Source organism: Triticum urartu, chromosome 6 (assembly GCF_003073215.2).
Source record: "Triticum urartu cultivar G1812 chromosome 6, Tu2.1, whole genome shotgun sequence".
In the NCBI taxonomy this organism is placed as follows: Eukaryota; Viridiplantae; Streptophyta; class Magnoliopsida; order Poales; family Poaceae; genus Triticum; species Triticum urartu.
This window is the reverse complement of record NC_053027.1, coordinates 68704819-68721538: the sequence shown is the minus strand read 5'-3', so window position 1 is coordinate 68721538 and position 16720 is coordinate 68704819. Positions and strand designations below refer to the sequence as shown.

The 16720-nt window shown below is 45.3% G+C and overlaps 3 protein-coding genes across 3 annotated transcripts; 2 read left to right on the top strand and 1 right to left on the bottom strand.

Moving 5' to 3' along the window:
* Nucleotides 1-1315: 1315 nt before the first annotated feature.
* LOC125513034 lies at nt 1316-4643 on the top strand. Its single transcript, XM_048678075.1, has 3 exons — nt 1316-2686; nt 3828-4046; nt 4259-4643. The coding sequence occupies exons 1-3, from the start codon at nt 1493-1495 to the stop codon at nt 4430-4432; spliced, it is 1587 nt and encodes a 528-aa protein (XP_048534032.1). The 5' UTR covers nt 1316-1492; the 3' UTR covers nt 4433-4643.
* Nucleotides 4644-5817: 1174 nt separating this feature from the next.
* Nucleotides 5818-8848, bottom strand: LOC125513035. Its single transcript, XM_048678076.1, has 6 exons — nt 8600-8848; nt 8399-8481; nt 8248-8306; nt 7654-8163; nt 7112-7202; nt 5818-6380 (listed from the first exon to the last, which is right to left on the bottom strand). Exons 1-6 carry the CDS (start codon nt 8748-8750, stop codon nt 6294-6296), a joined length of 981 nt encoding a protein of 326 aa, XP_048534033.1. The 5' UTR covers nt 8751-8848; the 3' UTR covers nt 5818-6293.
* Nucleotides 8849-8999: 151 nt separating this feature from the next.
* LOC125513033 (myb-binding protein 1A-like protein) lies at nt 9000-16366 on the top strand. Its single transcript, XM_048678074.1, has 8 exons — nt 9000-9709; nt 9827-9952; nt 10036-10233; nt 11537-11764; nt 11930-13075; nt 13925-14260; nt 14589-15072; nt 15412-16366. The coding sequence occupies exons 1-8, from the start codon at nt 9119-9121 to the stop codon at nt 16185-16187; spliced, it is 3885 nt and encodes a 1294-aa protein (XP_048534031.1). The 5' UTR covers nt 9000-9118; the 3' UTR covers nt 16188-16366.
* Nucleotides 16367-16720: the final 354 nt, after the last annotated feature.

The following is a 16720-nucleotide window of genomic DNA, read 5'->3' as shown; positions in this document are numbered from 1 at the left end:
CCCCTATGTAAAGAAATATAACGCTTTTATATTTCTTTACAGTAGGAGTAGTGAAGTAGTGATCTAAACACTCTTATATTCCTTTACAGATAGGGTATATTACTAAGTATATTACTGAAGAAATAAGATGTGATGTCACTTGGTTTGAACAGGGAATAATCAAGGAAACCATTGTCTAGTGTAAATACTGTCCGCCTCCTGTCCTAGCCGCCAATCCTCCTCCCCCACTAGCGCCTACGACACAGCCGTACATTCTGTAATGTGTTCGATTCGATGTGACAGGTGGAGAGGAAATCTAGTGGAACCAAGTTACAATGAAAACTTCGTGGGAACCACATTCCAAAGTTTCCGAAAATTTTATACAAAACAAACTATATTAAGAGGTTAGTGTTCTTTTGCGGGGAGGGGTGTTGTTCCATTAGCATGTGAAATTTCAAGTTCAAACACAAAGTCATTTGAGACGGTACAAAGATCGAGACGCCTAGCCAACCGCCGCCTACCAAAAAAACTAGGGTTTCTGCCTCCCGCCGGCGCCGACGTCGGTCCGCCCCGTCTACCGTGGCCTTAGGGCCATAGGGACGGAGTGGATCCCGATCCTTGCCGGTGGAAGGGCTTCGTTTTTAGATCCTTTTTCGAGATTTGTTAGGGTTTGTGTTCTATTCAGGAAGACGAGACGGCGGCGATTTTCTGAATATGAAATAAAGGTCTCCCCGCCTAGTCCTCGTTCCAGTGATGTGTCTAGCATTGCCGGTGGGCGTGTGGAGGTGTGTCTACGGTGGATCTGTCTCTGGTGGATTTGCTTGGATCTGTTTGTCGTTCGTCTTTGTTCGTGTGTCTTCAAGTTGGATCCTTCTTATCTACACTCTTCATCGGTGGCGGTTCCTATTCTGGTGCGTTGGTTCTACGGGGCCTTAGCACGACGACTTCCCGACTGTCTACTACAACAAGATTTGCCCGACTCCGGCGAAGGAGGGGCGATGACAGCGGCGTGCTTCAGTGCTTGTAGTCGTCGCTAGATGGTCTACGGATCTGGATGTAATTTTTATTATTTCTAGTGTTCGTTGTACTACCATAACTAAAGATGAATATATCGGGAGTTTATCCCCAAAAAAACCACAAAGTCATTTACGAGGAATGGAAAAACAAATTCAGCAATAGATAGTGACATTTACTGTTTGACACTATTTATTACTCCCCGTCCCATAATGTAAGATGTTTTTTGTAACACTGATGGACGAAGGAGTACCAAATTTGTTTTTTCACACCACGAAAATGAATTAGAGTTTGAACTTGGGAGTTTACATGCCAGTAGAACATCACTCTCTTAACACAATATTTTCTTTTAAGATTGTTTTTTTAGAACTTCACAACATAGTTTTCACATGGACATGGTTTTCATCGTAGTAGCTTTGGTTTTCCCCTGATATTCTCTCGTGGCCTGTGTGGTGAAACTATGATTCCGTTGTCCAAAAAACAGTCGAGCATTGCATGAATGCGTCTGATCTCTTATTTCGGCATCTCCCCGGTCCATTCTTCTTCCCTCCCAAATCCCACGCCCCAACCCAAATCAAACCCAACCCGCCGTTCCTCTCCGCCAAAAACTCCACAAAAGCAAAGCCGCATCCCCCACCCAAATCCAACCCCACAGGCTAAACCCCGCCACGCCCGCCCGCCGGTCCCCATGGACTCCTCCTCCACCTCCGGGTCCGGGGCCGCCGTCGCAGGACCCGAGCCGACGTCAAGCCGCCGCGCCAGCTACGGCCCGGTCCTCGAGGACGAGCTGGCGGAGGCCCCCGGCTTCATCTCCTCCATCGGCGCCGCCCTCGCCCGCCACGCCGACGCCGACGCGCAGGTCGAGTCGCTCGAGATCTCCCTCGTCTTCCGCGCCCCGCACCAGCACTACATCGCCAGCCTCGGCGCGTACGCCACGGAGCACCCCCACGCCGCGCTCGTCACGGCCGACCACGTCCGCGCGTGGCTGCGCTTCGGCATGGCCCGCGCCGCGGGCTCCTTCGTGCTCGAGCTGCCACCACGCCCGCGGTCGACGACCGAGGAGTGCGCGTCGGGTGAGGCGGCGGAAGCAGAGAAGAACGGCGTGGCTCTGGAGCTGCCGCGCTCGGCCGCGGCGGCGATCGTGGCGCTGACCCTGGGCGACGCCACCCTCGCGCTCCCCGCGCCCGCGGACGCCTCGTTCCACGCGCTCGCGGAGCTGCTGCTCAGCAACGCCCGGATCAGCGACCAGCACCGCCTCAGCGGGCTCCTCTCGTCCCCGTCCTTCCCTCGCCTGAAGAGGCTTCGGCTCGAGCACCTGACGGGCGTGGGGGAGCTGGACCTCTGCGTCGGCGACCTCGAGGAGCTGGCGATCGTGGGCGTGCGCGACCTGTGGTGCCTGCAGGTGAGCGCGCCACGCCTGCGCGCGCTCCGCGTCACCGAGTGCTTCAGGCTGGAGTCCAGCGCAGGGGAGCTGGCGATCGCCGCGCCGGCGCTCGAGGCGCTCACGTGCTCCAGCATGTGCAGGATGCAGGGCCTGCAGTTCGACGGCGGGCCGTCCGTTCGGGAGATCGGGGGGCTTCCCCTGTGGACGCACGGGCACGCCAACCATGCCGCCCGCAACGAGGCCGCCATATCGATCCTGAAGCAATGCACCGCCGCGCACCGCCTTAACCTGGACCTACATGTGCCCAGCGTAAGCTTCAGATGCATGAAACAACCTCTGAATGTTCAATGCAGCTACAAATTATGACCATCTGAATTATTACTATGTTCGTGGCTATGCAGGTTAAGAGTATTTCTAACTGCATCTAATAGTAGTTCACAAAGTTGGTAGATCACCTTATAGTGTTCAGACTTCTGACAAACTATCTTGCTGACTAATACAATCTGCTATTCAATGCATGCTACATGAAACAACCTCCATATGTTCAATGCAGTCATATGTTACACTCGTCTTATCATAGTCATCCTTGAGCTTGTTATAAGAATATCGAGAAGTTTATCCAATCTACTTCACTGAGTTTCTAAATCGCCATAAGTTGCTCTGACTTCTGACGAACTAGCTTGCTGGAGGATAATAGAATGTGCCATTCTCCCTGGCTTAAACCTCCATTCCTGCCATGAACAATTTCCTGCAGTATATATACAGTTTTCCTGTCATGAACAATTTGTCAATGCATGAAACAACCTCTAAATGTTCAATGCAGCTACAAGTTATGACCATCTGAATTGTTACATGTTCGTAGCTATGCTGGTTAAGAGTATTTCGAACTGCATCTCATATGTTTCACATGGTTGGTAGATCACCTTGTAGTGTTCTGACTTCTGACAAACTAGCTTGTTGACTAATACAATCTGCTATTCAAATGCATGCTACATGAAACAACCGTCCAAATGTTCAATGCAGTCAGATGTTACACTCGTCTTATCATGGTCATCCTTAAGCTTGTTATAAGAAGAATATTAAGAAGTTTATCTAATCTACTTCACTGAGTTTGTAAATCGCCATAAATTGCTCTGACTTCTGACGAACTAGCTTGCTGTGTATAATAGAATGTGCCATTCTCCCTAGCTTAAACCTCCATTCCCTGTAATAAACGGTTTGTCAATGATCACTGGTACTCTGATATGCATTTCCTGCTGTATATATACAGTTCTCCTAATACTATCTTCTAATACACTCTATTTTGTAACCTGCGTACATTTTCTTTCTGGCTTCAGTTTTCCTTTATTAATGTAGTGATTAGCTGCCCAATACTGAGATATGTACCACAAATGCAGTAGTATATGAGTGTACTGATTAGCTGCCGAATGCCGAAATATCCCTTGTGCAGTATATGAGGGAGGCCCTGGTGGATGGTATGGATTCAGGGATGGCGGATTGTGAGAGCATACTTGTGGATGACATACCACAGCTACTTAACATCACTGCTCTGAGGGTCAATATCTCAACATGGAAGGGGCATTCATATGCTGCCAGTTTGGCAAGGCTCATTGCACAGTGCAGCAATCTGGAAGATCTCCGCATTGAAGTCACGAGAGGCACCGAGAAGGTGAGTTCCTCTAGCACCCGAAATCAATCGATTAAATACGCAATTCGGCACTAAAATACTTATATTGTCTGCATCCAAATTGGCTATAAGAGCTAAGGGTTGAAATGGTGTTGGCACGAAATTTACCTTTTCATGTTTTATATAGTCATCTCATGGCTCTTCGTCGAGAAAAAAATTGTCTCAATTATTGACCGTTTGGTGAACTGGATCAGCCGGCATGCTTGGATCGAGCTTGCGTCTGCCACGACGAAGACGGCTGGGAGAACCAGCAGCTCTCACTGGAGCGCCTTGTACACTTGAACATCACCGGGTTCCAGGGACTGGACTACGAGGAGCGCCTGGCTCAGATGATACTGGCAGGCACCCCAGCTCTCAAGAGAGAATGAAGTTGCCTTAGAGAGGGAGTGGGTGTTCATTCCTTCCTACTCCAGGGTCGTTGGATCACTTGTGGCGATAGTAGATGCCGAATTGGCTAGACGCATGAGACCATCTCAATTCTGATATGCTAGCTTGAATGTTCTGTGCTTCTTTAGGAGGCATCAAAAGTTCAAAACCGAGGATGGTAATTTTCGTCGAGCACTTGAAGTTCATCTATTAGTTCGTCTTCTCATGCCATGCCCTAGCTGTTGTTGCAATCGTTCTGGTGTATGTTGCACTAGCTACTCGGTCTTGTGAGCTGTGGTGAGCTGAAATGTGATCTTGTTTTGGTTTGCTTAGTTACCATGCACTTTGATATATCCATGCTCATTCTGTTTTTCCATATATTTTTCCAAGTAGCACAGGCCTTGGTGACAGAGCAGTGTAAGAACAAACAGCTCTGTGAAATTGAAGGAGGGCCTCGCCATCAGTTTCGCCTCCATTGCAACAGGGGATGGCTTTGCCTCCTTTGCCCTGTCGTTCAGGACGAATCTGAGCGCATGCTTCTTTTTTTCAGAACTTTCAATTGGATTTCATACGTGTTCCTAGTTTGTTCTTCAGATTGCACTAGATCGGATTTTGTAGAATCACCATAAGGTGTTGTTTTCTTTGAGATACCTTTGGTTTTCTAAAATAAATATTCGGTAGATATATTGTGTTCTTGGGGAGCATGGAATAATGTCCAGCTAATTTTTTAGTGCATGAAACTGAGGGGGGTTTGCAGGGCTAAAGCAGAATCTTGTAGCTACTTATATATGTTGTTTGTGTTGGTGATCTTCCTTAGGGTCAAAATCAATTGATCAAAATCTTTGAAAAAAGGATAGCATATAGAGAACTGAGGATAGACTTGATCAAAATCGATTGTCCTCCAATGAAAAGCAACTTGCCTTTCCAATTGCTCAACCGTTTCTCTAAGCACTATCAGAATTCTGTAGTACTTAATCAAGAATTGACCTGATGCACAACCAAATATGTCAGCGTATTTAGCAGCCATCTCATTTGTCTCTTCGAAGTAGAACAATTCACTTTTATGGAAGTTCATAACAAGACCTGACATTTGCTCAAAAGCTGAAAGCAAGAGTTTCAGGTTTTGAGCTTTATCTAGGTCATATTCCTAAAAAAGAACCTTATCAGCGGCATATTGCAAGATAGAGAGGGCACCATTGACAAGGTGCGGCACTACTCCTGCTTCGCGCTCAAGCAGGATAGCCAACATATAGGACGACATTCGGATGAATAATTTTGTACCACAGGGATTCTAATCCTTTTGCAAGTTTGCATGTATATACTTGACACGAGCACAATCATGCGGACAAAAGCTGATATATAAAAGCACATATCTGAAGCTGCAAAGTAAAGGTGATCGGTACCGCCATGCTTTCATTATCCTTCTTTAGGAAAACACATTCCAGTATTTGTTATTAAAATTGATGCTCCAGCCGGTCATCATTTCCAGGAATAGCATCTACATTACAGTGATCCGCACATGGTACAAAGCCGATACAGAGCTAGACACAGAAACAACTGCCACGTTAAGAAATTTCAAGCAAAGCTGCGAAGGATGGCATTGTTTCACGAAAGTTAAGCGTTAGAGAGGCTCACAATAGATCTCCACGAAGTAACTACTACTGGTAATGAACCTATGAGTTCCCAGTACCACGGCATCGTCGGCATGGAGCATGGGTGATACCAAATGAGAACCTTAGGAGAGTACAGAACTCATCTATTTGCAATATCTGCCGCAGTACCCATTTGAAAGAAGTACTTGTGTAGCACCCCTTTTATTAGGTGATTCCACACCTTATTAAGAGAGAACCTCCTCAGATAGAACTATGCTCCATATTTTGGCGCTTTCCAGAGCTTAAATGCAACCTCATGTAGAAAGCGCTCGGCAAGCATAGCAAAGTTTCCAGCACGCTGTTGATTACATTACAAAATGAAGTTAGTTAAATGATTTAAGGAAACTGAAACTAAAGAGAGAAAAATGGTAAGACCTGTGTTTGGAAATAATTAAGAATCACCAGCCAAAACTTCAAACACATAGAAACATAACATGGTTGGAAGCATAGGCTCTACATCATGACCAAGATGAGCACACAGATGGGGAAGCTGTGAGAATGTAAAAGCAATAGCAATGCTGCCATTTAGTGTGACCCCTTCAGAAACTGCTTTACAGGAAAAAAGCTACTGCGATTTACTGTTGTGGAGCATACTCATCTGGTCAGTGACAATCATCTACGGCATCCTATAAAGATGATACACGTCACCATCCAGTGGCCATGAAAATGAGCAATTATTTTATGCTGCATACCTACCACAAGATGTTTTTTGGGTAACCAGCCATGGTGAGTAATACGATAGTTACTATATTATCACATAAACTGCCCACTACCCAAGGAATTAATATCAATACTACATTGCTTATTCTAATCTACAAACTCTATTTTCTAAAAAAGGTACTGCCATGTTTCTAATGCTGGCACCAGTACCCACACTAGAAAAAGGGAGAACTGCAGTGTTTGTCCATTATAAACAACTGAAGAAACAAAGTAATAAACAGGATCACGGGAACAAACTTGCATATATAGTATTATTTGATAAAGTTTCTATGATTCAGGTAAACATTCTAAAAAGTGCATTAAGCAGACCTTTATAAATTCCTCAAAAGAGAACTCTTTGGCCAAATCAGAACGTGTTACTCCTTGTTGCCACTGTGCCAGTAGCATTGGATGATGATTCCTGCAGGATATGCATAATAAAGTTATTTGTGTAAGTCTAGATGTGTCATTGTACACAGATGTGCTTTCATTGTACAATACATTGCTCCATGGTTGAGTGCGTAAAACAACAAAATTAGGCACATAGACTGATGTAGCATCTACTGTAAAATAATTTAGTCCTGTCCTGTCATGCATTAGAATGGCATTTTTCAACTTCACTTCACAAAACCAAAAGGTGGCTGTTAGCTTTCATGAGATGGCTAAATGGTTGTGATACGGGCCATTGCAGAGTCATTTTGTACACCGAAATATTGACTGGAAATGACAAACATGTTATATATGGAAGGCCATGATATGGTTCAACTCACATCAAACACATACAGAATCTAAAGGAGCATTTTTCTGCAATAAAGATTGCACTTCAAAACATCTGTTATGACTTTCATTTGCTAGCCAAGAACAACATTTACCTGACATCATCCAACGTCTTTCCTGCTTTCATAGTGTAGCTCTGGCGTGGACGGAGTAACTTCAAGTCGGAATCAGTTTCGGTTGAAGAGTTTACGATGAGGCACGCCTCTTCCTTATTTTCTGTTGCAGATCCATAGCTCAAGATCACAGACACATGAATACGGGCGGCGACAGCTGAACCGACCGGCGCAGCTTCCATGACCGAAGCCACCAGTTTGTCAAGCCGGTTGAGATCCGTCTTCATCCCCAATTTCCCGAGTTTGCTGGCTGTGCTCTCCATTGCGGCATGCACAAACACCAGATCGAATTCGGACGCGTCCTGGACGTTCCCCTCTGCAAATCCCAGCAGAGTGAACGCCTGGTCGATTATTCTAGTGTCCTTAGAACTGCTGCCTGAACCGGACTGCGCGGCGAAATCTTCAGTTCCGAAAACGTGGAAACCAAGATTCGCCGCGAATGAGCTAACACCGGGGCAATTGGTGACCATAGCAGCTCTCAGCCCCATGAACCTGGATTTTCAGCAGCGAGTCAGCCCTCACAGTTACAGTGGATACACTAACAGTAACCAAAGCAAAAGATCACACACATCGAACCTCTCGGATAGCTTGGGGACTACTAGCTCCTGCGGATCCACCCGGGCAATTTCCCCATCCTAACGAGTTAACAAATACAATCAGCCTCACATACTCAAACCCTCTCTGCAACTACTTCGCCCTGACGCAAACCCGGAGAGCAGGATCGCACCTTGGCAGGATAGAGGGCATCGCACACGTCGAGCAGCTGCCCCAGCTCAAGGATCGTGCCGCTGTTCTTGTCCCCTCCATCCTCTAGGTTGAGAGACAAGACAGAAACCTCTCAGTTTAATGGGGGGGGGGGGGGGGGGGGGGGGGGGGGGGGGGTAAGCAAAGCAGAGCAACCGCGCAGAGCGCGAGAGGGGATTGGTACCGTTGACGGCGGGGGTGCGGACGGAGAGGAAGCCGCAGGAGGCGATGGAGGCGAACGCGTCGAGGTGGCCCTTCCCCCCTCCGCCCCCGGCGAGCAGCGCCGCGTGGCCGGCGGCGTAGAGCACCAGCGCCCGGCTCGGCTTGTCCGCCATTGCTCCGCCGCGCCGACACACACTGCTTCCCCTTCCCCTTTCCCTTCTCTCCTCGCCCCGTCGCCTTATTCCGCGGGCCCCACACGCCGCCCTGGACGCCCACCTGCCAGAGAGAATTAATGCTTACAGGCCTGATGGTCTCGGGCCGGGCCGAGATAACTGGGCTCCAGGACCGTGGTGCCGTGATGGGCCTGGGCTGGCTTCAGTAGACGGTGAAAAAATAAGAGGGAGGGGAGGGGGGCGGGAGCAAAAACCCTAACCCTAGCAGGCCGCGCCTCTCCCCCAAGCTTGGCCGTCCCGTCTCTTCTCGGGCATAAACCTCAGCCGACGGCGGCTAGGACGCGGAGACCCACCAACCAAGCTATCTGATGGCCGGAAAGAAGCGGCCCCCGACGGCGCTGGCGGAGCTCGGCCCCGCCGCGTCGGACTCCTCGCAGGACGAGGCCGCGGCGAGGGCGGCGTGCCCGGCGGGGGAGGTGCCGGCGAAGAAGAAGAAGAAGCTGGCCATGGAGGTCAGGAAGCAGCGCAAGCAGCTCGACAAGGACCGCCACCGCCAGTCCGCGGAGAAGGCCGCCGCCGCCCCCAAGCCGCAGCCCGCGCCCGCGGCCGCGGCGGACGAGGAGGTCATGCCGGTGGTGCCGGTCTCGGTGCCAGCGCCCGCGCCCGCTCCGGTGGTGGCGGGGCCGGGGCTCCACATGAATGTCTTCAAGGACCTGGCGTCGCCCGAGGCCTCGCTGAGGGAGGCCGCGGCCGAGGCGCTTGTGGCCGAGCTCCGGGACGTGCAGAGGGCGTACGAGAAGGAGAAGGCCGCGCGGGAGGAGGGGGAGGAGGAAGAGGCGGGGGAGCGCGACGGCCCTTCGCAGATGGAGGCCGAGAAGGAGGATGGGCTGGATAACTGCGCTCCCGCCGTGCGGTATGCCATCCGGCGGCTCATCCGCGGCATCTCTTCCTCTAGAGAGGTCAGGAATGCTGTCCTGAGTCTAGGACAGAACCTACGTTCTGTGATGTAATGGGATGATTAAACTGTGGCGCCACACTTAAATTAATTGCTATATGCTCGGGGTTCTTATTTGCAGTTTGCAAGGCAAGGATTCGCGTTGGGTCTCGCGGCTGTGCTCCAATCAATTAAAGCCGTCAGCGTCGAAGCTGTTATGAAGTTGATACCTACTTTGCTGGAATATTCAGCCTCCATGAAAGGACCGGTAACTTGCGTTATGATTAGTTGCACATTTCTCATGTCTGACTGTACTGTCAGCTTAACTCTCCAATGTTTGTTCCGTTGTAGGAAGCTAAGGACAATCTTTTGGGGCGCCTGTTTGGATTTGGATCACTTGCAAGGTCTGGAAGGGTTTTAGGACAGTGGAAACGTGATAAATCTTCTCCTATTCTCAGGGATTTTGTTACAGAGGTTGTGCAACTTGGAAATAAGAAACGATATCTCACCGAGCCTGCGGTTGCATTGATTCTGGATTTAACCAGGAAGGTACATACCTTAGGCTCATGCTTAACAATTTTTATAACATGCAATGCTCTAATCTTCTACTCCCCCCGTTCGGAATTACTTGTCACAAAAATGGATGTATCTACAACTAAAATACATCTAGATACATTCATTTCTTGGACGAGTAATTCCGAACGGAGGGAGTATTAGAACTAGACAAATATCATGCATGCTATGGAAGGTTTCTTGTGTTCGTTGAAAGGTGAAACAGCATCAGTGCAGCCCATGGCAGTCTATGCTATTTGCTGGTGGACATCGAGAACATATTTTTCCTGCTAGAATTTGATAAATATGTAAAATAAATAAATTAACTCAACAAATGTCGGCAACATAAAAAAACTGGTGTTACTGTGGTGCAGCAATTTCAATCCTTGATTGCATCACCATCTGATCTTTCAGTCTGCTTATATTTGTACAACAAATCTGTGACCATAGCCTCTGCCCTGATTTACATGAGGTTGTTGTATCACATGGTTGACAAGACATCCTAAAAATAAGTAACCTTAATTCTGAGTCTGATAGTGAGTTGGACTAGGTGTTTGTGTCAAGTATAAAGTACTAAGATGCTAAGCAGTCAAGTAACTACCAGCCAAAACAAGCTAACATGAATATTTATTTCTTACCAGTTTGTGTGTTTTTAGAACCCCAGAGAAGTGTGCTAGTCTTTTCTGCTGTAGTGTACTTACCTCCCTTGCTTGTTTTTTTTCATGTGGTTGTTTTTATTGATGGCTCCTTGAAGAAGGAAATACATTGGTTTTAAGCATTAATTAACCAAATTTGGCAGTTCATTTGGTTTGAAACCTGTATTATTTTAGTGTAGAGGCTTGAATGGATGTTCTTCTGCTAAATAGTCTCATCAATATACATCTGTATCCTTATCACAAATATGCCATCATTTTTGGCTTTTGCCTTTGGTTATTATTAAGCCTTCTGACGAGCTATTATCCCCCACCCCCACCCAATCTAGCTGTAAATCAGGGGGCAAATGCAAAAACCAGTAACTCTGGTGTCATTTTTTTAGATAAGCATCCAAAGACGGAAATTACAACGTTTTTTTTACAAATAAGGGCACCATTATGAACCCAGCATTGCAGTATTGGCTATGCGCATATGGCTGCTGGGACTATACTAGTATGATTTTTTGCAATTGCACATTCTATTTCCATTTGTGGTAAAATGGAATTAAAGAACAAAACTAATATTTGTACATTTGCCATCTGTGAATGGTTCCCATATGTGATCGCTTGGTTGATTTGTTTCTTTGTAACTTCTCTGTGTGTTGCAGCTGCCAGATGAAGCTATATTCTCTGAGGTTCTAGATACCCCTTGTGTACAAGATTGGTTCAACAGAGCTGCTAATGTTGGAGATCCAGATGCGCTCTTCCTGGCTTTGAAGTTCCAAGAAAGAACTAATGTTCAGAGGGAGATATTTGGGAAGCTTCTGCCATATCCATTCAGTCTTGACAATTTTTTCACAGAAGAGCATCTTCTATCCCTTGCTGCTTGTTTTAAGGTAATTTTGAGCAATTTTAAGTTTCAGGAGGAACTTCCAAAAAAGTTTTAACATCCTATGGTCTATCTGAAATAATCAGTGTATGTTCTTATGTTCTTGAAATGTTGTATATTTTGTGGTATTTGCTGGTTGATCCTTTAATTGTTCTGCTGTAATCTTATGCAGGAATCTGCATTTTGTCTTCCACGCATTCATAGTATATGGCATGTTATCACGGACATGCTCATCCGTGAGGAAGCTTCTCAGAGTGATAACAATACGAGTTCTAGCAAAAAGCACAAAAAGAGTAAGAAAGGCAGTTCCTCCGAGGATTCAAAAAAGAACCTACGCAATTTCTGTGAGGTTATTATTGAAAGATCATTGCTGCTCTCATCTCACGACCGGAAGCATCTTGCATTTAATATAATTATTGATCTCCTACCAAGACTATCTCCATCATCTATTCAAGTAATTCTGTCCAGCAAAGTTGTTCTTGGATTGATGGACATTCTGTCTAATGCTTCATCGTGGTTGTACAATGCCGGTCAACATTTTCTGAAAGAATTAGTCAGTTTAGTAAGCAATGACAATGATCGTTGTGTTGCTGTTATCATCAACTTGCAGAAGTATAGCTTTGGAAGATTTGACAGCCTGACAAAAACAAAAACTGTTAAAGGGTTGATCGCCAAGATCCAGAATGGTCAAGATTGTTTGCATCTTGTGCAAAATTTGATGGCACTCTTTGTGGATGAAGGTTCTGTTGCAGATGAACCATCTGATCAAAGTCAGACAACTGATGAGAATTCAGAGGTTGGCTCAATTGAAGATAAGGAACTTGTTGGCGAAGGGAACGCTGACCTTCTGAAGAGTTGGGTGGTGAATACAATTCCATTTGTCTTGAAAAATCTAAAGCTTACATCTAAAGGAAGTTCGCTGACAGATTCTGAGATGATCAAGTGTATTGAAGAAAAATTTCAGGTGCAGACTGAGATACTAAAATTCTTTGCAGTCCAAGGTCTGTTCTCAGCCTCTTTAGGAACTGAGGTGACGTCATTTGAGTTGCAAGAGAAGTTCAAATGGCCAAAGGCAGCTATATCAACATCGCTTCGTAATGAATGCATTGAACAACTTCAGTTATTACTAGAAGATGCACAAAAGGACGAGGCTTTGCATGTTAGCGGGGTTAAGTCTAATGACTTAGGCTTCTACTTCATGCGTTTCATTAACACTGTGTGCAATATTCCTTCAGTTTCACTGTTCAGAACCTTGAGCAGTAATGATGATAATGCATTCAAGAAAACACTGGCTACGGAATCTGCACTTTTCCAGGAGGTTTGTGACCCACTTGGCTTATATGCTCTAGATTATGTTTTATTGGTCTGCAAAGATGATGTACTCCTTCCGTTCCTAAATATAAGTCTTTTTAGAGATTTCAATATAGACTACATACGGATGTATATAGACATATTTTAGAGTGTAGATTCACTCATTTTGCTCCGTATGTAGTCCACATTGGAATCTCTAAAAAGACTTGTATTAGGGAGCAGAGGGAGTAGTGAGCATGTTCTTTTTTGAGGTGTACACATACCCTACTTGGTTGTGCATATACTCCCTCCGTCCTTTAAAGAGTGTACTTTCAACTTTGTTGGAAAGTCAAACTTTTTTATGTTTGACCGCATTTCTACAATAATACACTAACATTTATGCCATCAAATTAGTAGCATTAGATTCATTATAAAATATATTTTCATCATATACCTATTTGATTTCACAAACATTGATATATTTTTTCACAAACTCGGTCAAACTTTGAGAAAGTTTGACCCTCCAACAAAGTTGGAAGTACACTCTTTAAAGGACGGAGGGAGTATGTTGGTGTGTGTGTGAAATATTGCTATAACAAATGCAGCATTATATTATTATTATCATCTGTAGATGTTGAGGGCATAAGAGAAGGCTACATTTTTACCACTGTAGCTGCCCTTATGTTGAACTTGTGCCATTAGAGCATTGCATGAATACTTTCTGACAATATGATAGCCTGTGACCAAAGAGAAGTGCATTTCTTTCTTCTTTTGTTTTGGATATCCTTCTTTTGTTTTGAATTATCATTGATGTTCCTTCATACATATTCTTGTTGGGTCTTTATCTGATATCTGTGGTTTCTTTCTGCGTGATCAGGAAAGAAAAATTGGCACTGGATTGGATTCAACTAAAATGCATGTGATACGTTATCTCCTTATTCAGTTACTGCTGCAAGTTCTGCTCCATCCGGAGGAGTTCTGGGAGGCTGCAATTGATGTGATTATATGTTGCAAGAAAACATTTCCTTCCATTGCTCAGTGTGACAATTCCAGTGCGCTGGAATCTGTTGAGGGTGGTACAGAGGAGTCTGATGAGGATGGGTCAGAGGAGCCTAATGAGGATGGGTCATTAGAGTCTATTGATGTACTTGTGCAGACTTTTCTCTCTGTTTTGCCTCATGTATCTGGCCCTGTGTGTTTTGCCATTGAACAGGCAAGTATTCATAGCAGTTGGCACTTCTACAATTTTGAAAAATCTAAAGTGATGATACTAAGAAATAAGTGGAGTGCATTCATCTTAATCATTTGTGCGTCTCAGTCAATGTAATATATTTGCATCGTCATTCCTAAACATGAAATATACATTTTCCATATCTGTATCAGTCGAAATGGAAGCAGACAATATGCTCATCTCACCTTTAAAAAAAAATCTTGGCATATACCTCTGTACATTAATTTGAACTGCAAAAACGTCTTACATTAGTGTACAGAGGGAGTATTTTATTGCCTTAACTAACTACGTCTTCTCTTTGAAACAACAGGTTTTCCGTGTGTTCAGTGACGAGATTACAGAAACAGGGCTTCTTGATATGCTGAGAGTTGTAAAGATAGATTTGAAAGGCTCTCGTCGTCAAACAGATAGCGACGATGACGAAGATGAGGCTCGTGTTGATATCGAAGATGATGATGGAATGGAAGATGCGGATGTTGGGAATGTTGATGATGCCACAGATGAAATGGAAGATGATTCAGCTGACGAAGTAGACGAGGATCAGGATGATTTGGAAGAGACAGTCGACAATAAGGCAACAGATGGAGATGATGCAGAAGCTACCAAAGGTGGGGAAGATTCAGATGATTCAGATGGTATGGACGACGATGCTATGTTCCGTATTGATCCTTATATTGCGAGGATTTTCAAGGAGCGCAACAACCTTCCTGGTAGTGAAACTCAGCAATCTCAACTTATGCGATTTAAGCTTCGTGTGCTTACTTTACTGGAGATATATCTTCAGAGGAATCCAGGTATATGCCCACTCATTTATTTTTGTTGTCTATATGTCGTGTATCAGGTAAAATGACACTTGTAATTGTGTAGATCAATAGTTTTCGGGTTTGCCATTCCGATGAAAGACATAGAGAATCCTATTTTATTGTGGTGACATTTTCTGTAGCTTGCACTTTCTAGTTAAAATATAGTAACATGCAGAACTTTGACCATCTAATGTTTAACAGTATCAGAGGTGTTTGTTTTCTTCTCTTTTGCTTATCTTAATGTGTTCTTGTATCAATTGTTTTCTTCCATGTGATCTACCTATGTTATGCAATTTTTTTCTTGTAACCATCTGTCTCCCAACTTTGCAGGAAAAAAACTGGTGCTGGAGGTATATGCTTTCTTAATGCAAGCTTTTGTGAAATCACATAGCGCCGATGGCAATGAGCAGTTCAGGCAACGTATTGGTGGTATATTGCAGAAAAGGATATTCAAAGCAAAAGAATGTCCAAAAGGCTTTGATGTTGAACTCAGTAGACTTGAAAGTTTGCTGCAGAAGGCTCTGCATCTGGCATCACGGTCACGATACAAACCAGTTGCTTCTGCGGCCCAAAATGCCACGTTTTGGATTCTAAAGATTATCAATTCCAAGGGTTGTTCCAAGCAGGAACTTGCAAGTGTGGTCGATAAGTTCCAGTACATGCTGAATGACTACTTCAGCAACAAGAAATCACGGCTGAAGATTGGTTTTGTGAAGGAGGCTGTCCGCAGGAACCCCTGGGTAGGACGGGAGCTTTTCGGCTTTGCTCTACAGAAGATCGGCAGCACGAAGGCTGAATACCGAAGGGTTCAAACTTTGGAGCTGGTGGACTCCATATTGAAATCCTGGGTCGGCGACGACGTCTCGAGCGCATCAAAGGTTTTGAAGAAGCATATGGCTCTGCTGTGCGAGCTGATGCAGGAAATCCTCACAAAGATGCCCGAAAACAAGTCGCGTCGCCAGGAGGTCCGTAGATTCTGCACGCGGGCTCTGCAAACCGTGACGAGGCTCAATCTGAAAGAGAAGTTTCAGAAGAAGCTAAGCTCGGAAGCGTACACCCTGTGTGAGGCACAGCTGGGAGCTGCATTTGTTCCCTTCCGACAGTGATGCGTGTTAATCCATTTCGGAAGACGGTGAAAGGCACCAGAAATGACTTTGGGCTGAATTAATTTTGCTTGTAATATCAGCTCCTTAGGTTCGATTAAATTAAACTCTGTTTTTCTTTCGTGACGATACCTGAAACAGACAAGCTAGCTGTCAGCAATATTGAACAGTATGAGGATGTACGACAGTTGTCTGAGCGCCTGCATATGTTGCTGAGATTAGATTTACCGCTTGCTTGCCAAGTTCGTTCAATTGCTGGTATTAGTTCGTAAATTACCCTCTGACAAACTGGTGAGCTTGTGGCTTGCTTGCAGGGCTTCAGAGAATGCATCCAAGCCGCAATGACGGTGGCTGGATCAGCACTGTTCTCTCCTGCGTTTATAGTGGTAATTGTCTTACTTTTACTCGTAAAAATTACACCGGACAAACTGCGTAGCGATCAAGGCCTAGAAAAATGGAATATGTGTTGAAACTCTATGTAATGAGAAGCAATACATTGTGGTACCGATCCTTTTTTCCCAAGAAAGACGATAACA

Bases quoted from the DNA above. Each gene is read 5' to 3' on its own strand.
- LOC125513034 (XM_048678075.1), top strand. From the start codon at position 1,493: ATGCGTCTGATCTCTTATTTCGGCATCTCCCCGGTCCATTCTTCTTCC. The intron at 2,687-3,827 runs GTAAGCTTCAGA...TCCCTTGTGCAG, and splicing joins TGGACCTACATGTGCCCAGC to TATATGAGGGAGGCCCTGGT. The intron at 4,047-4,258 runs GTGAGTTCCTCT...GAACTGGATCAG, and splicing joins TCACGAGAGGCACCGAGAAG to CCGGCATGCTTGGATCGAGC.
- LOC125513035 (XM_048678076.1), bottom strand. From the start codon at position 8,750: ATGGCGGACAAGCCGAGCCGGGCGCTGGTGCTCTACGCCGCCGGCCAC. The intron at 8,164-8,247 runs GTTCGATGTGTG...CTGAAAATCCAG, and splicing joins GTCCCCAAGCTATCCGAGAG to GTTCATGGGGCTGAGAGCTG. The intron at 7,203-7,653 runs GTAAATGTTGTT...CATATCCTGCAG, and splicing joins AAGACGTTGGATGATGTCAG to GAATCATCATCCAATGCTAC.
- LOC125513033 (XM_048678074.1), top strand. From the start codon at position 9,119: ATGGCCGGAAAGAAGCGGCCCCCGACGGCGCTGGCGGAGCTCGGCCCC. The intron at 10,234-11,536 runs GTACATACCTTA...TGTGTGTTGCAG, and splicing joins TTCTGGATTTAACCAGGAAG to CTGCCAGATGAAGCTATATT. The intron at 13,076-13,924 runs GTTTGTGACCCA...CTGCGTGATCAG, and splicing joins AATCTGCACTTTTCCAGGAG to GAAAGAAAAATTGGCACTGG.